This window comes from Sus scrofa, chromosome 11, assembly GCF_000003025.6.
Source record: "Sus scrofa isolate TJ Tabasco breed Duroc chromosome 11, Sscrofa11.1, whole genome shotgun sequence".
Lineage (NCBI taxonomy): Eukaryota > Metazoa > Chordata > Mammalia > Artiodactyla > Suidae > Sus > Sus scrofa.
The window spans coordinates 4,093,686-4,114,197 of record NC_010453.5 but is presented as its reverse complement, the minus strand read 5'-3'; the positions used below and the strand labels follow the sequence as shown (position 1 = coordinate 4,114,197).

Sequence of the window (20,512 nt, the reverse complement as noted above, 5' to 3'; positions counted from 1 at the left end):
ATACTAAAGAGGTGCTTTGGTAACAAATGAGGAAAAAAAAAATCTGTGGGAAAAGATATAACTTAGTAAATCTGTCTGTACAGTCGTTATTGCTTGGTTGGTTTCTTTGTTTTAGTTTTTTATATAATGTAAAAATATGACATAAAAACGACCATTTTAACCATTTTTCAGTGTACAACTCGGGAGCACGGGTACACACACAGTGCTGGGCAACGAGCCCCACCAGCCACTGCAGAACCGCCTCAGTGTTCTCCGCAGACACTCGGTGCCCACTAAACACCAACGCTTCCCTCTCCTCTGCCCTCAGCCCCTGGTCACCTCTAGTCCACTTTCCGTCTCTCCGAATGTGCCTACTCTAGGTACCTGGCATAAGAGAACCATACAGCCTTTGTCCTTTTATGTCTGGCTTGTTTCACTTGGCTCATCGTCTTTAAGGTATCTCCGCGTTGTAGCCTGGGTCAGAATTTGACGCCCTTTTACCAATGAGCACATTCCACACTATGGATCCACCCCGACTGGTGTGTCCCCTTTTCAGCTCATGGACACTGGCTGCTTCCACGTTGTGACCGCTGGAATAATGCTGCTCTGAACACGGCTGTACAGACAGGTACCTCAGTCTCTGCTTTCAATTCTCCGAGTAAATACCCTGGGGTGGAACGGCTGGGTCGCAGGATAACTCTACGTGTAACTTCCTGAGCAACCACCAAACTGGTTTTCATAGCAGCTGTACCAGTTTACATTCCTATCAGCGCTGCATACAAGTTCCAATTTCTCCACACCCTCACCAACAGTTCCTTTTAAAAATGTTTATAACAGCTACATCCTAACAGGCACGCTGTGTTATCCTGTTGTGGTTCTGAGCTTCAACTCCCTAATGATGCACGACGTGTGCTTCTCTGGTCATCTGTGTATCTTCTTTGGAGAAATGTCTATCCGAGTCTTTTGCCTGTTTTTGAACTGGGGTCTTTTTTGGTCGCTTTTGAGTTGAAATTCTTTATATGGCCTAGATATTAATCCCTCAGCAGATACATGATTTACAAACATTTCCTCCCATTCTACTAGTCGTCTTATGTTTTGACATCACAAAAAAACCCTGAGCTTAAAACAAACATGCAGCTTAAAATTCTTTCAAAAACCTAACTACGGTCACCCCTCCATATCGGAGGGGACTGACTCCAGGACCACCCCCCAGCCCTCCATCCCAGGCAGGTACCAAAATCCCGACGCTCGAGTCCCTTCTATAAAATGGCATCATGTTTGCAAACAGCCTATGCACGTCCTCCTGCACTGCGACCCTCTTCAGATGGCTTACAAAATCTAACACAACATAAATGCTACGTACATAGTTGCTGGAGCGTAGTAAATTCAAATTTTGTTCTTAGAACTCTCCAGAAATCCCCTCCCCCAACTATTTCCTAACCGTGGTTGGCTGAATCCATCAATACAAAGGGCCAACTGTAACTACAACATTAGAAAATACAATATCCATCACCATCAAGTATCAGTGAGAATGAAGATCTGTAACTGGGAGAGAGACAGTACCTATTTTTTTCAGGTATTTAAATTATAAAGTAAAGTCGATTAAAACTCTATAAACGTTTCATAAAATAATAAAGAGCTCATACAGACAGAAACGCCTAAGTAGCATACATTTCCATGGGCATACAGTAAGCTTTGTCATCTTCAAGAAGGACAGTCTTCTGTTTAAAATCTTTTATCTCCTTATTTCCTTCTTTAATAACACAAGTGGCCCTAATAATCCCTCCAGTGAAAAGCGTTCCCACCCCATCAAGCAGCAACAAAGAGAAACAACAGCAGCAATGATGAGAGAAGTCTTCTTCTCATGAAGCCTGTCTTTATCAGAATTGACACACATGGTGCCCTGCAAATGTGCTGCCAATACCTGACAGCCATGTGAGAAAGCCAAGGTCTCAGAACTTAGGACTTCAGTACCTGTTCCGAGAACACCGTCACCAAAACAAGACCAATATAAATGAGCTGTTATCAATATATCACGGGCTCTGAAACAAATTCAGCAAAGGAAAGACTATGAATGGACTACTTATTAAGTCACTTACAGTTAAAAATTATTCTCTGGAAAGAGGAGTTCCTGTCGTGGCTCTGTGGTTAGAGAACCCAGCCGGCATCCGTAAGGACGCGGGTTCGATCCCTGGCCTTGCTCAGTGGGTTAAGGATCCGGTGTTGCCGTGAGCTGTGGTGTAGGTCGCAGACATGGCTTGAATCCTGCGTTGCTGTGGCTCTGGTGTAGCTCGGCAACTACAGCTCCGATTAGACCCCTAGCCTGGGAACCGCCATATGCCGCGGGTGTGGCCTTAAAAAGACAAAAGACAAAAAAAAAAAAAAACTATTCTCTGGAAAGTGATGATTATTTTATTCAGGAGCAAGATGACATTTGATATATAGTTCTGCTTTTAGAATATAATTTCAAACTGACGAGACTCAAGCGATCATATACAACTCCTCAGAAACTTGAGGCCACTATCTAAAAGGGAGCATTTCCTGAGGAATAAACAAAGGCCCTGCCCTGCCAAAGCCTGGCCTTCGGGGTCGCCCAGGACCACGGGCGGCTCAAGAGCCAGCCCTGGTCAGTGTTACCTCACAACTGGAACACACGGCCCAGCTGGACGGCTATTTCGAACCCTTTCTGGAAGCCAGCAGGGTAGAAATGATAGCAAGCAAACTCCAAAGCTTTGGCAAAAGCTCTAATCATTAGAGACCTACACAGAAGGCTATTCTTAGACACTGCCTCCCTCTCACCTCCACGATGAGGGCGAGCGGCCGCACTAGAGGGAAAACCACAGCACCCATCTTCACAGGCTCTTGCTGGGTGCCAAGCGTGGGGCAAGAACCTGACACGTACTCTCGCGCTGCATCGAGACGGCCCCAGGAACCATTTATGCTGCTCCTCCCTTATAAAAGGCAACAGTGCTGGAAGGGGATGAAACTATTTGCTCAAGGTCACATTCCTCGGCAGCGGTTGGAACCAGGACTTAAATGCTTTTTAAATTAATTAACTTCTGAACTACAAAGCCAGTACTTTCTGGTCTAATACCAACACCTCCCAAGACCTCGTAACCAGGAGGAACAGCTCTCCTTACCATCCAGGGACACAGGTATGTTAAAACATACCTGGCGTGAGCTGGACAGTGGCAGGCACTGGGTCTGGCTCATCATTCCCTGCTGGCGTCCAGCACACACGGGCTGATACCTGGCAGGTACTTATTAAATATCTGCTGAACATACGAACAACTAAATCCACGAATAAACAAAATACACCAACTAAAAGGCATCACACAACACACCCTCAGGCTTCGGAACTTGGCCGAAGATTGCTGCTTTCATCAAAAAAAATTAACCCACTTCTATTTTTTAAAAAATCCATCCGATTAGTCAGATAAGTCTTTGAGGGCCATGAGTTTCCTATGGCAGCAGTAAGAGTAAGTGTTACGTGTCCTCCCAAATTCTAATGTTAAAGCCCTAACCACCCCCCGCCCCCCGCACCTCAGAATGTGACTGTTGGGAGTTAAGGCCTTTAAAGAGGCAATTAAGATACAATGAGGTCAGCAGGACGGGCCCTCATCCAAAGGTGACCTTACAATAAAAGGAGAGTAGGACACACCGACAGACGACCACATGAAAAGGCCACAAGACGGTGGCCACTTGCAGCAAGGACAGAGGCCTGACGGGAAACCAGCGGGGCGGGTGCCCAGACCCTGGGCAAGAGCCTCCACCACTAGGGAAGGAAGTGTCTGCCGTTCAAGCCACCCAGTGTGAAATACTTTGCTGTGGCGGCCTTGGCAAACTAAGACAGTAAACAGCTACTACCACTGGGCAAGTACCACTCTCTACGTCAGGAGATGGGTCCCTGCGGGCCTGGAGGCGGAGCTGCGAGCCTCAGCGGGGAAGCGCTCTAGGCAAACGAAGTACTTCCAAAGGGCCAGGGAGCTGTGCTACCTCGAGCAAGGCTGACAGCCACCAGCTGCCTGCGACAGGCCAGGCACCACGGTGGACGCTGCCTTAGGTCCCAGGGCAGAAAATGTGCCGAGGTCCCCCAGCAGGAGGCGAGCAAGCACAGGTGAGCAGGCGGTTCTCTCACTGAGGCTGCAGCAGTGACAGGGGACACTTCCTGAGTGGCTAGTATGCAGAGTTCACTGTGTCCCTAGGTGACCTCAGCTCCCCACCCACAAAAACCTTTACAAAGAGGACACCAACGCAGAGGCTAGAACCTGCTCTGGGCCCCCCGCACGTCGGGGGGAGAGCCAGGATGCGCGCTCAGGCCACGCGGCTCGGGCCCGGCGCTCCGTGAGCCCGGGAGGCCGGTGCCCAGACAGGCGAGGGCGCTGGCCGTTCCCGCCCCTGCCGGACCTCGTCCCCCACGCAGAGCCCATGGAGATGCCCAACTCTGAGCACTGTAGAAGGTGTTTGTGCCCTTTCGAAGATTTTATGTTTAAAATGTTTAACAGAAAAGTTTAAATAAATTTATACAGTGGTTTTCATCACAGAAACCACCTAAGTGTTCCTAATTACACTGGGAACAATCTGAATTTCCTGAGTACTAAGACCCCCACGAAAAATACAAATGTTTTAAAACCTCGTTCACCACGACCTTCATCATTCCAACCGTGCCACACAAAGGCATACCTAATCTGAACTAAATTTACAAATAAATAAAAAATAAACATTTAAAACTATCTTGCCAATAAATATCACTTACAGTGGTGAGAAAACAGCTAAGAAAATCTCTAATATTCTCAAAACAACACTGGTTTCCAATATTAAAATTTTACAGTATAGCAAAAAAAAAATTATAAATTTATACCCTCGGTATGAGGAATAGTTGAGTTGAAATTACCATAAAAGCGGATGTCCTATTGTGGCTCAGTGGGTTAAGAACCCAGTTAGTATCCATGAGGACGCAGGTTCGATCCCTGGCTCATTCAGTGGGTTTAGGATCCAGCACTGCTGCAACCTGCAGGGTGGGTCACAGACTGGGCTCGGATCCCGTGTGGCTGTGGCTGTGGTGCAGGGCGGCAGCTGCAGCTCTTATTCAACCCCTAGCCTGGGAACTTCCGTATGCTGTGGGTGTGGCCCTTAAAAGATTAAAAAGAAAAGAAAAGAAAAAAGAAAGAAAGTACCATAAAGGCATCAGGAAAATTATTCCAAAGTTGTTTCATTTTTTTTTTAATCTGTGGAAACTTTTCTTCAATTGAATTCTTGCAAATTGATTAAAAAAACAAAAACAAAAACAAAACCGAAGTGCCTAGGTTAAAGCAGATGTGTTTAAAAGTCGCCCAGTGACCAGGCCTGGAGTCCCGACAGCCCGCAGAGGCCGTGTGCCAACTGCTGGGCTCTGAGGCCTGGGCCACACAACAGGCCCCTGAGAACACAGGGAGGACGGGGAGAGAGCCTCTCGGCGTCCTTTCCCGAGCCCTCCCTGCACAGCTATTTCCTGGGCAAAGCCGGGGAGAGCCAGCCCAGCCTGGAGAAACGCGGTCCACGCAGGCAGGGCTGGGGACACCGGCCTGACATAAGCGAGCAAACGAGAGAGACTCCCGACAGCCACGACCTGCACCAAGCGCCATGAGAGGCACGGCCCCGGGATTTTTTTTTTTTCTTTTTTTCCTTTTTTTTTGTGTTTTTTGCCATTTCTTGGGCCGCTCCTGCAGCATATGGAGGTTCCCAGGCTAGGGTCGAATCGGAGCTGTAGCTGCCAGCCTACGCCAGAGCCACAGCAACGCAGGATCCGAGCCGCGTCTGCAACCTACACCACAGCTCACGGCAACGCCGGATCCTTAACCCACTGAGCAAGGGCAGGGACCGAACCCGCCACCTCCTGGTTCCTAGTCGGGTTCGTTAACCACTGCACCACAACGGGAACTCCCCTCTTTTTGATTTACTATTACAGAAAAATTTTCAAAAGCAGAGAAAATAAAGTAAAGTGACCCCCACGTGTCCGTTCACACGCTACCCACTCAGAGCCTCTCTCAGCTCTCCTACCTTCCCGCTCGCTCCTCACACCCGCCCTGGATGGATGTGAGGTAAATCCCAGCCATCATATGACTTTACCTACCGATATTCCAGTGTGGACCTCTAAAATGACCCTTCCTTTCTCTTGACCACAGGGGAAAAAATTAGTAACTGACGACAACAAATTACCTGGAAAGTCTCACATATTTAAAAATTAAGCAATACATTTCTAAATAATCCATGAATAAAATAAAAAACTCACAGAGAAAACTAAAAGGACTTTGTACTAAATGATGATAAAAATACAGTGTGACAAAATGTGTGGAACAGAAGTGAAATACAGCTTAGAGGAAGTTTATAGTTTTCACTGCTTAGACGAGAAAACAAAAGTTTAAAAAAAATCAATGACCTGATGGTCCGTTTTATTTTATTTTCTGTCTTCTTAGGGCCGCACAGGCGGCACATGGAGGCTCGCGGGCCCAGGGGCCCATCGGAGCTGCAGCACAGGGGCAGCAACGCGGGACCGAGGCGCCTCCGCCACCTGCGCCGCAGCTCACAGCTCCGCCGAGCCCCGCGCCGCCGAGCCAGGCCAGGAGCAGACCTGCGTCCTCATGGGTCCCGGGCAGATTCGCTTCGGCTGAGCCACAACAGCCGCTCCACTAACGGTCTACTTTAAGAAGATAAAACAGAAACGCAGGCCAAAGTAAGCAGAAGGAACGAAATAATAAAGAGCAAAAATCAATGATGGAGCCCACCAACGACCACATCTCAACGAAACAGCACATCACGCAGAAGCCCCGCTGCGCCGAGCCGAGGGCACTGTGAACACCTCGGCGCCAGTAGGTCCGACAACCGAAACAAAATGAACACATCACATTAAAAAAAACTTCTCGGACACAAGACGCAATATCGAATGGGGAGCGCCGTGTATCTTTTAAGGAAATAATAATGATGGGTGAAGTCTGCTGAACATTTAAAGTGGAACAACCACCAACACACGGAAACCGTCAGAAGGCAGAGGCTGAGGAGAGGCAGGCTGACCTGCCACGAGGGCAGTACCAGCTCTCAAACCATGAGAACGACAAAGAGAGAACATTCTTCCAAAGACCTAAACCTCCTCAATGACACATGAGCAAATCAAATCTAGTGATATATAATCAAGCAAGGATTTTTTAAAAACTGCAAAACTGGATAAATGCTAGAAAATTAATCAACGTAGTCTACCAATGAAACAGAATAAGAAAAGAACTATGCAGTCATTTCAGCACATACAGAAAAAAGCATTTGATAAATGTCATTACCAATTACCAAAAAAAAAAAAAAAGGCTCAGCAATAAGCCTGACTGATGGCATCTACCAAAAAACAAAAACAAAAAACAAAAAAACTTACAGCTAGCATTTACAGGATGGGGAACACTGAAAACATTTTCCCCCAAGATCTGGAACAAGTCAAAGATGTCAGCTCTCACCACTATTCAACACTGCCAAGGCAACGGTAAAGAAAAAAAATTAAACGCATAAAGAAAGAAGTGAAACTATTCCCAATGACAGATGACATAATTATTTATACAGAAACTCTCAAGTTATCACCAAACCTACCAGCAAATTTAGAATCATGATTTATATCATATACATTTTAAAAAATCCATTCTATTTTTAAGTACGGAAGCAAACAAGTAAAAAATAAAATTTTAAAAAGAATCCCATTTATTAGAAAACTCCTTAGGAATGAATTTAACAAAAAAGTGTAGAAAACCTCCACACTAAAAAACCATAAAGCACTGTTGAGAGAAATTAAAGAAACCTTTAAAAAATGGAAAGTGTATCTAAGATTCATGGTTTGGAAGATTCATTATTAAGATGTTAGTTCTTCCTAAATTAATGCAAACTATAATTCCAGCAGGCATCTTTTAGAATTAAAAATCACTACCTGATTCAAAAATGTGTGTGCTACAGCAAAGAACCTAAAATAGCCCAAATAATCATGAAACAAAAGAATAAAGCTGGTGGCATTACACCACTTCACTTCAAGTCTTGCTATAAAGCAGGGTGATCTGGTAGTGGCTATGGACAGACAAACAGGTCAACAGACAGAAGAGAGCCCAGAAACAGTCCCACACTTTCAGTCACTTCATCTTGTACAAAGGGGCCAAAAGAATAAAAATAAAAAGATGCTATGGCAATGGTACGAGAGGAGAGGCTTCAACACTGCATCAGGCTACAAACAGCAATGAAATGAGTACACCACAGATTTAAAGGTAAAGCTAAAATTGTTAAGGTTTTAGAAGAAAACAGAGGGAAATACCCTCACAATTCGCCAGACACAGAAAACGAGAGCCATAAACGGAGAGAGTTTAGTAAGTTAGACTTTATCAAAACTAAAACCTTCTGCGCACCTTAGGACGAAGAACCATCGTCAGTACATCACAAATAGGTTTTCATACTCCCTCCTGAGCTTAACTGCATTTACAATTATCAGTCTATATAAAAAGCTAAGGAAGAATGGCTGTTCCTGAAATGGAATTTTGTTTATATTTATAACTTTTTTTTGAAGAAGAAAAATGAGACAGAGAAGAGTACATGAACACAGCTCAGCGAGTTTTCACACGTGAAACCCCTGCGCTCAGACCCAGAGCAAAACCAAGAAAGAGAGCATCACCAGCATCCTAAAAACTCCCAGTCGCCCCTGCTCCTCAAAGGTGGTCGCGACCACAATGCCCAACACCGCCAACCACTTCGTCTACACCAGCTGGAACAGAGAGAAGGACACACGGCCCAACTGACAGTTCATCTGCAGAGAGCTTGCCTCAGGAGTGAAAAGTAGGAAACACGATTTCCACTTCGGCACTCTCTCCATCTCGAATGCTCTCCATCTCGCTCCTGCTTTTCCCGCAAAAAGGGAGTTCTTACACGGCCTCCCAATCCGAAACCTTTCCTAGTTCTCTCGATGTCCACCCTTCTCCCACCCTCCGCATGCTGCACCACGGAGGCCGGCAGCTCTTCTTATTACTCGGGGAGTTTTAAGTCCCTTCCTCGTCAGTGTGGAAATGCTTGATTGAGCCCAGGGACCCTGACGTGCTCGGTGTTTCTGTACTTTTACTGGGTCTAGTCGCTGTCAACATGTCACACAATAAACGACTGACAGTTGAAAACCCAGTAGCACAGAATCTGGGAAATGATTAAAATCATTTAAATTAATACCTCCAGGTCCTAACATCCTATATCTGTGTCGTCAGAGGGCTGAAAGCAATAAAAGTAAAGATGATTATCAGATACATGCTAGAATCCTCTGATGAAAGACAAAGACAAGTCTGGAACCACAGTTTTACCTTAGGAAAAACTGAAGCAAAAATCTCACAGAATACTCACATTTAATCTATGAATAATTATTTAGTAATGCCTTAACATGAAGAATATCTTCCTTCAGAACCAAAATGAGATTCTAATTATCATAGGACAGCGGTATGCTTCCAAAAGAAAAGGCATGTATTTTACATATTCAAATGAACAGACAAAATGAATATCAAATAACAACCTCATTTTAAATTCATAAGTAATGACATTAATCTCATTAAAACAGAAATATTAATTTTATATGAACTAATACACCACTTTTATTGTACTCAATGAAACAATAAGAATAAATGGACCCTTAACTATTTAGTTACATTTCTTGGAAAAATACATATTTATATAAACAACTGAGATTTCTTTAATCCCAAATAAATGAATTTACATAGAAAACTTTCTAGAACTACAGGCTATCCTTACTTCTCTTTAAACAACGAATATCTATTTCCCCTATTTCTCAACTTTCTATTAATGTGTATATGTGACAAACACAGTTCAGAGACCTACGCAGTTGCCATCGCATAAGTCAGTGGATAAGAACGATGATAAAAAGAGCTTCACTTACTGCTATTTCTCTACATGCCGACATAGAGATCCCGGTTCCTTCTATTTGTTTTAAAGCATAGTCTTTATCATCTTTCCTGCAAAAACAAAGTTATTTTAATATACAGGTAAATCTAAATGCATGTGCATTTTTAATAAATTAAGACATAAATAAAAAATATAAATCACATATACTTCAACAAGTTTCACATATAATCACATTATTTCATATGGGGAAAACATTGCAGATACCATAGTCCTGTCCCATTATTTGATAAGGAGAAGTTAGATTCAAAGAAATAGAGAGACTGTCCAAGACTCTGTGGTTATTTGCAGAAGATAAGATTCAGAAATGAAGCTCCTAGAGCTCCCATCGGATTCAGTGGAAATGAATCTGACTAGTATCCATGAGGACGCAGGTTTGCTCCCTGGCCTCGTTCAGTGGGTTCAGGCCCCGCGTTGCGACGAGCAGTGGTGGAGGTCGCAGATGTGGCTCAGACCCCGAGTTGCTGTGGCTGTGGCGCAGGCCGGCAGCTGCAGCTCCGATTTGACCCCTAGCCTGGGAACCTCCATGTGCCGCTGTACAGCCCTAAAAAGACAGGAAAGGAAAGAAAGAAAGAAACGAAGCTCCTCATCTCCAGCAGCTAGTTTCCTCTGCTCTACTGTGCACACAGCTCCTCTCTACGTGTGCGAGTGTACACAACACATATAAAATAAAACGTGCTTTCTTCAAACCCATTCGGGTATCAGGGGCCAGAAAAACTAAGAGGTGAGTGTATCGCCAAAGAACAAAACGGTTACAATTTAAAACACGTTACAGTCCTCATACCCCCAACACCTTCAAAGAGACTGACTGCCCATGTGGTTACTGAGCAGTTACTGTGTCCCCAGAATGGAGCTAAGTCCTGGGGACGCAACGGAGTCCCTTCTTTACACAGAGTTCTGTGTGTACCGGCCCCGAGAGAGGAACAGCTCCTCCAGCACGAGGCGATGCGACACGGGGCCCATCAGGGCAAGGAGAAAGCGCGGGGCCACGCAAAGCCTTCCCAGAGGAAGTGGCATCACTAGACGCCCTGCACTCAGGCCCCCACGCTCTGGGATGTCCCTGAGGACCCAGAGGCGCTCCGGTTTGCTGGATCAGTACTAACCCTCCGAGGATTTAACACGGGAACTCAAATACACAGCCTACGAAGCACATCCAGCAGCCACCGGAGCACAAGCAACATAAAAAACCCTGTACGCGCATAAGACCCACGGTGAAAAAAGGCAGATGGTGGAGGGTTATTGTGAAAATAGTGGTGACCTTGCAGCCCCTCTGAAAGGATTCTGGGGACACCCAGGGCTTCCCAGATCACACTTTGAGGACTGCTGAGGTAGAGGAGGGGTGTGTGTGCGCGTGTTAAGAGGGGAACGCAGTGGGGAGGCACGTGGGGTGAAGGCAAAGCATTTGCAGCACAGACACAGGAAACAACTGGGGAGGAGAGGAGGCTGCGGATATAATCAGGAACCAGATCATAAAAGTCTCTCTGCCCCGAGGACGAGAGGAAGCGCTTCCTGAAGGGTTTTAAATAGGAGACCATCACTTCCACTTTGTTGGGGAGGAACAGCTCTGGCTGCCTTGTGAAAGCTGGTGGGGGTGGTGGTGGCAGATAAGGACAGAGGCAGAGGCCGGTTAGGTCAACAGCGTTCAACGTCCCCAGGTGGGAGATGGGCGACGGCGGTGGCGGCTGCAGGGCGGAGAGACTGGAGCCAGGCAGGGCAGAGCCAGCAGCACCTGCCACACTCCTGGGGCGGGGGAGGGCAGGAGGGAGAGGTAATGCTTCCCGCCCTGGGCAACAGCCTAGCACAGACACCCTTGGCTGACATGAGACGCACGGCAGGTGGCAAGGATCTGAGGGAGCAGGAAGCGGACAGGTCTGCTGTGTGCAGGTCGAGTCTGCGGTGCCCGTGAGACCCTAAACGGGACAGCAGGCACGCAAGCCAGGAGTGGCCGAGGGGAGGCCCGAGGAAGAGTGCCAAGAAAGATGGCAGAAGAGCAAAGAGCACCCAAAGCTGCAGAGCGTCGAGCGAGCTGGGCATGAAGCAGCGTCCACTGACGGTGGTGACGACGGGCACCAGGGGACGCCAGACCCAGCAAAAATAGCTGCAGGGATGTAGTGGCGGCGTCCACACTGCAGAAGGCTGGGGAATGGATGGGGTGAAAGTCAACTGAGACGATGCAGGTAGCCGCTGGAGGAATACACAAGGGTAACAGTTTTTTGTCTGTTTGTTTTTTAAGATGGAAGAGACTTGAGTATATTCAGTACCGAGAAGAAGGACCCAGAGCAAGAGCTGAGAGGGAAGATGAGCAGAGCGAAGACAGAGATGCTGGGAAGAGAGAGATTCAGAGGCAGGAGGAGGACCGCACATCTGCCACTGAAACAGGAGGAAGACGGAGAGAGAAGGACAGAGACAGGTGCAAAGAAGCTGGTTTAGAGGCAAAAGCCAGGAGAGAGCTCACTGGGACGGCTTTCATATTTTTCTGATGCTGGAAAGGAGGTCAAACACCCCAAGTCTAAGGGAAGAGTGATGAGCTGGAGCTCTAAATAATGTGAACGTGGGACTGAACAAATGGGCAACTCTTCGTAAAAACAAACTATGTTTATTCAATACTCTATTATTTTCATTAATAAAGCTTACATAACTTTATCTTTGTTTTTATAACATATTTACCAAATCCTTAGTTGCTAAAACAAGTACCAACTACATTATTTTTCTGGGGAAAAAAAAATGTGTTCTATGACAATCAGATTTGCAGGTGCTTTCTAGTAAAGCACCACCGGCACACATCATATTAAAAACACATTAAGAATATCTGCATTTAATGTTCACCAAGTCTGAATGATTTCTGAAAGACTTAAAAGAGACATTAAAGAGAGTGACACAAAAATAAAATGAAATTGGGATCAAAATAAATCTATTAGATATTAGACACTTCCACGTGCTCAGTACTGATTTAGCCGTGTGGCCAACCCAGGAGTAGAAGAGGTTCTGCTACATCCTCTATTGAGAATAACTGCCCACACTTGAGCCCCCTAAGCAGAGGGAGTGGTGGGAAAGGAAGTAAATCAAAGACTTACCCATTCGCCTCCTTAACAACCACCCTGGAGTTTCTCTTTTTTGAAAATGGCCATGTGGGGAGGGACACTGTGGCTCAGCAGTAATGAACCCGACTAGGAACCATGAGGACGTGGCTCAATCCCTGGCCTCGCCCAGTGGGTTCGGGATCCCGCGTTGCTGTGGCTGTGGTGTAGGCCGGCGGCTGCAGCTCCAATTTGATTCCCTCATGGGCCTGGGAATTTCCATATGGCGCCCATGAGGCCCTGAAAAGCAAGAAAAAAATTTAAATTAAAAATGGCCATCTGCAAATTTCTTCAAAATGAACTAAAAATTTCTAATCTCCTTCATCCCAAGTACGCACATGTTCTTTATTTTATACAAGTAAATTATCAGGAGGAAAGGTAAAATGGGAGAATACAAAACTTTTTAAGATGTAGGATTACCAAAAGACAACTGCCTCTTGAAAATCACCTGCCATAAACAATGTCCATCATGATGTAAGAGTGCCGTGTGGTTTACAGAGCACAGCTACTTATCCAGCCATCCACAGTCACTTTTAGTAAAGAGGCACGCTGGAGAGGAAAAAGACGCGTTCCCTAGCCTCGGCCACGACCCGGTCGAAGGAGTCGGTTGTGCGGATAACAACTGCACCCCAGCAATCCGTACAACTGTGCTATAAACAGAGGCAGCGACCGGCTACACCTTCAGGGGCTGAGGAAGATCAAGAACGCTTCAGAAAGCGCCTGTGTAGGAAAGGCTTACAACTTCAACGAGTTTGTCAGCAAAGGAAGGAGGAGGTGGGGAAAGAAATCGGTAGTTACAGGAGACATCCCAGCAGTGGGAACGGCACGTACAAAACCACAGAAGCCCAGACAGGGTCAGGTCGGCAGGCTCGGAGCTCAGCGGAGAGGGGCAGCGGCTGTTTAGCAAGGTGGAAGCGCGCCAACAGCCCTGCGGTCGGCTCACCTCGGAGACGGGCAGAGGCAGGATGCGAGGGGGTCTGCTATGCCAGCTGTCCCCCGAGTATGACCAAAAAGCAGCACATCTGAAAACAAACACATAAGGCTGAGGAAGTGCAAGAAGACCAAAAAGAAGAGGGAGCAGCCATGGGGAACACGTGCCTTTAACAGATGGGAGGGTGAGGCAAAAATAGGGACTGGCTGTCAAAGAGTAGCATTTCGGGAAAACAGAGGACTCCTCAAACCCCAGTAAGACGGAAGTAAAGAAAAAAATCTAGGCGTTCTCTTGTGGCTCAGAGGGTTAAGGACTGGGCACTGTCACTGCAGTGGCTCGGGTAGCTGCTGCTGGCAGGCTCAATCCCTGGCCCGGGATGCAGCCCCCGAAAAGGAAAACTAATAACAAAATAAGCCCATAAAAATGAAAAGTGAGAAAGAAGATAGCATAAAAATTTGGAAACGAGAATGTAAGTGGACAAACAGCAGCTGGTCATGAGGATCCGAGAAAACCAGATCACAAGCTGATCGTGCAGAAAGCCGCCAACCACTGACACTGGCAGGGCAGACGCTCCGACACACCGACTGGAGAGGACAAGCTCCCCGGGACACAGACCTGGCTGGATGGGAGAAAAACGGAAAAGACAGCCTAGAAAATGGGGTGATAGTTTTATCATGAAAGAAAAATAGGAATATTAAGAGCCAGTCCTAATGAAATCCAGCAGACAAATCATTAGAAGAGTTTCAGGGGGAAAAAACGAACAGAAAAGAAGGATGAAACGTACAAAGGAATTCAAGGAAACTTCCCCAAGTGAAGGACAGGATTTATAAGACTGGAAAGGTTCAACGAGTTTTCATCACAAATGGATGAAAACAGGAGTTCCCGTCGTGGCTCAGCGGTTAACAAATCTGACTAGGAACCATGAGGTTGCGGGTCCGATCCCTGGCCTTGCTCACTGGGTTAAGGATCTGGCGTTGCCGTGAGCTGTGGTGTAGTTCGCAGACGCAGCTCGGATCCCGCGTTGCTGTGGCTGTGGAGTAGGCCGGCGGCTACAGCTCCAATTCAACCCCTAGCCTGGGAACCTCCATATGCCACAGAAGTGGCCCAAGAAAATGGCAAAAAAGACAAAAAGACAAAAAAAAAAAAAAAAAAAAAAAAAAAGGATGAAAACAGACCCCCATCAAGACAGAACCTTTAGGGAGTTTCTGTCATGGCTCAGCGGTTAAGGAACCTGACTTGGATCCATGAGGATACGGGTTCAATTCCTGGCCTCGTTCAGTGGGTTAAGGATCCCGTGTTGCCGTGAGCTGTGTGGTGTGCACTGCAGACGCAGCTCAGATCCGGCGTGGCTGTGGCTGTGGTGTAGGCTGGCAGCTAAAGCTCTGATTCAACCCCTAGCCTGGAAACTTCCATATGCTGCCGGTGCGGCCCTAAAATAATAATAATAATAATAATAAACTTTAGACAAAAAAGTGGAGGCGAGCAGTAGATTTTACAAGCTTCCAGAGAAGATGGTAACAGGCCACCTAAGACGGATCAGTAAACCCAGCCACGAGAAGGAAGGCCTGCCATTTGTGAGAACACGGCTCCTGGATGGCTCTTGCGGGCTTTATGCTGGGTGAGGTAAATCAGAGAAGGACACATACTGCCTACCACTTAAAGGAGCAGTCTCTCCTGAGAACAGGGAGTAGAACAGTGGTTACTGGGGCCGGGGGGCTGCGGAGATGCTGTTTAAAGGTAAAACTTGCAACCAGTCGATAAAAAAATCCTGGAAATCTACTACACAGCAAGTGGTTATATACAGGGATACCGTACTATAAACTCCAAAGTTGCTAAGAGACTCTAATTATGTGCACCACAAAAAAGAAATGATAATTATGTGACGTGACAGAGGCTTTAGCTAACGCTACAGTGGCAACCACACTGCAGTATGTAAATCTATCAAATCAACAAGTTGTACACCTTCAACTCGGACAATCTACATGTCGCTTCTATCTCAATAAAAGCAAATTTAAACAAAGAGCTACAAGGCCTAGGCTAGCTCTGCATAAAATGGTGAGGTCCTGAGGACACTGCAATAGATGCGGTCGGCGGTTTAAGCCCTGGGTAGGAGTCGGTTCTGGGGATCATGCTGTAAGCTGCAAGGACGGGGAAGGCCCGATGGACCAGTCGGCCAGACCAAGGAGCCTGAACCAAAATGGAAATCAGGACACTCTTTCCTTCCTGGAAAAATCCACGCTTTAGGGGAAAAAACAAAAAGCAAAAAAATCCAGCTGAACTAATCACTATGCTTAGGTAGCAGAAACTGTGAGCTACATAAAGGCTGATGTGTTATACCTAAGGTTTAATTATCTTTAATATACGATGATCTGGAAACCAATCGCAAGCGCTGTCACCATATGCTGAGGGAGGGTACAAAGGCCTGGGAGATGCTCGACTCCAGAATGGACTCTCAGCGACTGTGCAAGATAACCAACCAGGGCGGCCCAAGCTCTGCGGACAGGAACGGACGCAGCCAACCTGCAGCAGTGTGAGGTTTGGAATTTTTAATACTCTTAATATTTCCAACAAGCAAAAGGATGCTCTTAAATATATATTACTGGGCCTTAGCCACATTTTAAATCCTTTTTAATAAAATTTATTTATTTAAAAAGATTACACGGCAGCACTATTCACAACAGCCAAGACATGGAAACAACTGACAGATGAATGGATTAAGAAGATGCGGTACATATATGTGATGGTATACTACTAGGCCATGAAAAAGAAACAAAATAATGCCATTTGCAGCAACAGGGATGGAACTATAGACTCTCATGCTAAGTGAAGTAAGTCAGAACGAGAAAGACAAATACCATATGATGTCACTTATATCCGCAATCTAATATACGGCACAAGTGAACCTATCTACAGAAAAAAAATAAACTCATGGACTTGGAGAACAGGCTTGTGGTTGCCAAGGAGGAGGGGGAGGGAGTGGGATGGACAGAGAGTTAGGGTTTGTAGATGGAAACTATTGCATAGGGAATGGATAAGCAATGAGATCCTGCTGTATAGCACAGGGAACTATATCTAGTCACCTGTGATGGAACATGATGGAGGATAAAGTGAGAAAAATTATATATACATATATTTATATATATATGACTGAGTCACTTTGCTATACAGCAGAAACTGACAGAACATTGTAAATCAACTATAATAAAATTTTTTAATTAAATCCAAAAAGATTAAAGACCCTGATAATCACAACGTTCTCATGGCCTGGAACTATTTTTCACCTGCTGACAATATGACTTAGGTTCATGTATTATATCATTTAATACTCTGCTTGATTTTGCCTTTTGTGCATTTAAGTCCCCAAATCAAAATTACAACTGACACGATGTCTTCTGCACCTAAAATATCTCCGGATTTCCTATTGTGAGAACTGTCCTTTCCACACTGATGTACCGACAAATCAAAAGAGACGCTCAGTCTTTATAAATTAGTTAAGTGAAAATAAAATATATTAATGTTTAAACATGTTCAGTGATTATGGATTTTAAGTTGAGACGAGGCAGACTTGTGTTCCTGCACAAAAACCAGCAAACTGTTTCATGATGTATTTTGTTTCTAGGTTCCAGAATCCTTGTCCACCAGGGACAAGCACTGTGCAGGTAGGTTTCCAAGTCCGCACTGCTCAGAGTATGGTCTAAGTCCCTGGGTAACCACTGACTGAATCTGTACGGATTAATTGTGTGTTATATGTCAAGAGAGGAGCCGTTCCCCTCCATTCTAATAATTCTGGTTCACATGGTAATTTTCCAGAGTTGTTCAATCTTACCACTGATGTAAACAACTGTCATCCCTCGCCAGATACTCAGGGCTCTACATGCTCTCAGATTAGACAGGCGTTTGGCTATTTCTGAAGCATCATTAGGGAAAGGCTGCACTTGAAACATCGTGGAAATGACCTTGCCGTGTTCCGCAGTAAAACTCCTTGGATCCACGGCTCTCGATGACAGTGACATTACACTTCCTCAAATTATTGGAAGACTGTCCAGCCAGAGACCTCAAATGGAGGACTGCTAAGAATCGTTCAGAAGATGATCTTAGAATGAAAAGGCGTCTACCCAAGAGCTTTGGATTAAGCAGCATGAAAGAGACAGCCCCCCCACCCTGCCCCCGGGACCTAAATGGCCAGAACCAAAGACTGTCGGCTTTAATCTGCAAGCTCCTGTCCACCCCCTCCCCTCACTCCCCACCCCCTGAAACTCTTTCCTTTCCTCGACACAGGTTTAAATTTATGAATTGTTAACAGACACCAGTTATCTCTCATAATACTGCCCATGATATTGTTCTCGCATCACAAGTCATGCCTGACTGAGTCTCGTACCTGGCTCTACTTTGCTCAGGAGTTCACCAAAATATGCAAACAAGCCAGCAGTTGAGACTGTAGCCCAATCTCACTTCTGGGTGCAACCTAGCCCTCTCCAGCTCTTGGGCAATTACACTTGGCTGCTACGCCACTCCTCAAAACGATCAACTAAGAACAGTGAACAAGACAGAGAGGCCCTATGATGTCAAACCCAGGGAAGGCTTTGATCTACACCAAAAGCACACTTGGACTTTTAGCTCTTCGTGCAGAAGCAGATTACAAACTGTTAAAAACCCCTCCCCACGCGTCAGTGTTCTGGAGCTCAAATGCAGTCTCCAGCGAGCACAGCCATTTCTGCCTCGGATGCTACAGTAACTCACCTTACAACGACACAAAGGTGTAAAGAACCGAGATGAGGTTCTCTGAAGAGCCTCCTGGTCACTGGAATTCCAGCACAGTAAAGATCTGGATTTCACAGAACAATGTCCTCGCTGGCTGCATCTGGCCAAGTGGGTCTGAGAACATGAAAATAAACCCCACTGGTAATCAGACTGTCATAGTCCTAACAGATGAGTGGTGAGGCCAGGAGAAAGGCAAACAGGAAATGTTTTGCCCAAGGCAACACAAGAGCAAATGACTAAAATGCCCTTTAAAGAATGATTTATTGAAAAAAGTTTTTTCAGTATAATTTATTTACAATGTTGTGCCAATTTCTGCTGTACAGCAAAGTGACCCAGTCATTGTGTGTGTGTGTGTGTGTGTGTGTTCCTTTTCCTGTCTTATCTTCCATCATGGTCTATCCCAGGAGACTGGAGAGAGTCCCCTGTGCCGTACAGCAGGACCTCAGTGCTCATCCATCCTAAATGGAATAGTTTGCACCTACTAATCCTGAACTCCCAGTTCATCCCGCTCCCTCCCCTCTCCCCTTGGCAACCACAAGCCTTTTTTTTTGAGTGATTACTGCTCTCTTACCGATGAGGCCCCGGCTCGGCTTCACTCCTCCTACTCTTGCACAGAATGCTGCGATATCCAGTTAGCAAACTGGCCTCATCTCACGACAGCATCCAACCCAGACGGGTCTACTTCCCGATCTTCGCCTTAGAATCATTCAGCCGAAGCCCAACCTGGGGCCCCACTGGCACTTCCCCGGACACCTGCTGCTGTAGAGGCCAATAAACTTTCCAACAGGTGCATCACAGTGGCCTTTATCATCCCTGATGCCCAAATATCTCCCACAAAGCTGTAACGCATGAACGCAAACTGAAACACTTCCTTTTATTTCTATCAGGTCTGCTCTGGGAGAACACATTCTAGCTAGCCATGTTATATTTTGCTTAAAATCTCTTGTCATATTAACATGTTCTGTTCTTTGGATCATTCTGACAAATGAAACCCACAAGTTTTTTGTCAATAATAGAAGTTTACTTAAAAGGTTATTAAAACTACTAATTCTAGATTTGAGGGGCAATCGGAGGGAGTTCCTGTGCTTGGCGCAGTTAAGAGTCCCCGAGGTGCACCACTGAACAAGACAGACCCAGCAGGAGTCACTTTCAAGTTTCCTGGCAGCTCCACATGCCAAGCTCTAAGAAGTTACAAAGCTTCTTGTGAACCTAGCCATGAAGCTCTCTCCTCTGCACTGTCTTATGGGATTCAAGCTAAATGTGCTCATACTTCAAACATGTCTTTACTCTGTCTGAACGAATAGCTATGCAGAACTTTTAACCTTGGAGACTGGAAAGAAACTCCTGGTCCTTCTGTCTGTCCAGTTACAAGATTACAGTAATATGATCAGATATCACTAAAGTGTCAGGATTTTCCATCAAAGTAAACTACCAACCATTCTTTTTTTTTCTAATTTTTAAATTACAGTTATTTACAATGTTGTGCCAATTTCTGCTCCAACCAACCTTTCTTAAGTCATTTTCTCAGTGTCATCTTTCTGAACACAGCTCTACAAGGAGTAAAGTTGTAATCACGACATATTAACTTCAGGAATTACTATGTTGACCCCGGTCATTTATAGAAGTTTACTTAAAAGGTTATTAAAACTACTAATTCTAGATTTGAGGGGCAATCGGGGGGAGTTCTGGCATTTGCGCCAGGAGAAACTGGCAGCATTGAAGTTCCTGTCCTGGCGGAGTGGAAACGAATCCGACTAGGAACCATTTGCAGGTTTGATCCCTGGCCTCGCTCAGTGGGTTAAGGATCCAGCATGGC

At 45.7% G+C, this 20,512-nt stretch overlaps 1 protein-coding gene across 5 annotated transcripts in view; it reads right to left on the bottom strand.

Annotated features, from left to right (window-relative positions):
• CDK8 (cyclin dependent kinase 8) overlaps positions 1 to 20,512 on the bottom strand; it is a 107,060-nt gene that overhangs the window by 47,304 nt on the left and 39,244 nt on the right. For 4 of the 5 annotated variants that reach the window (XM_021065497.1, XM_021065498.1, XM_021065499.1 and 1 more), the window contains exon 2: positions 9,905 to 9,980. The exons of the other annotated variant lie outside the window; for it this stretch is intronic. In XM_021065497.1, coding sequence (XP_020921156.1) covers positions 9,905 to 9,980 — 76 coding nt within the window. The remainder of the gene's footprint in view (positions 1 to 9,904; positions 9,981 to 20,512) is intronic. 5 annotated transcript variants of the gene reach the window in all.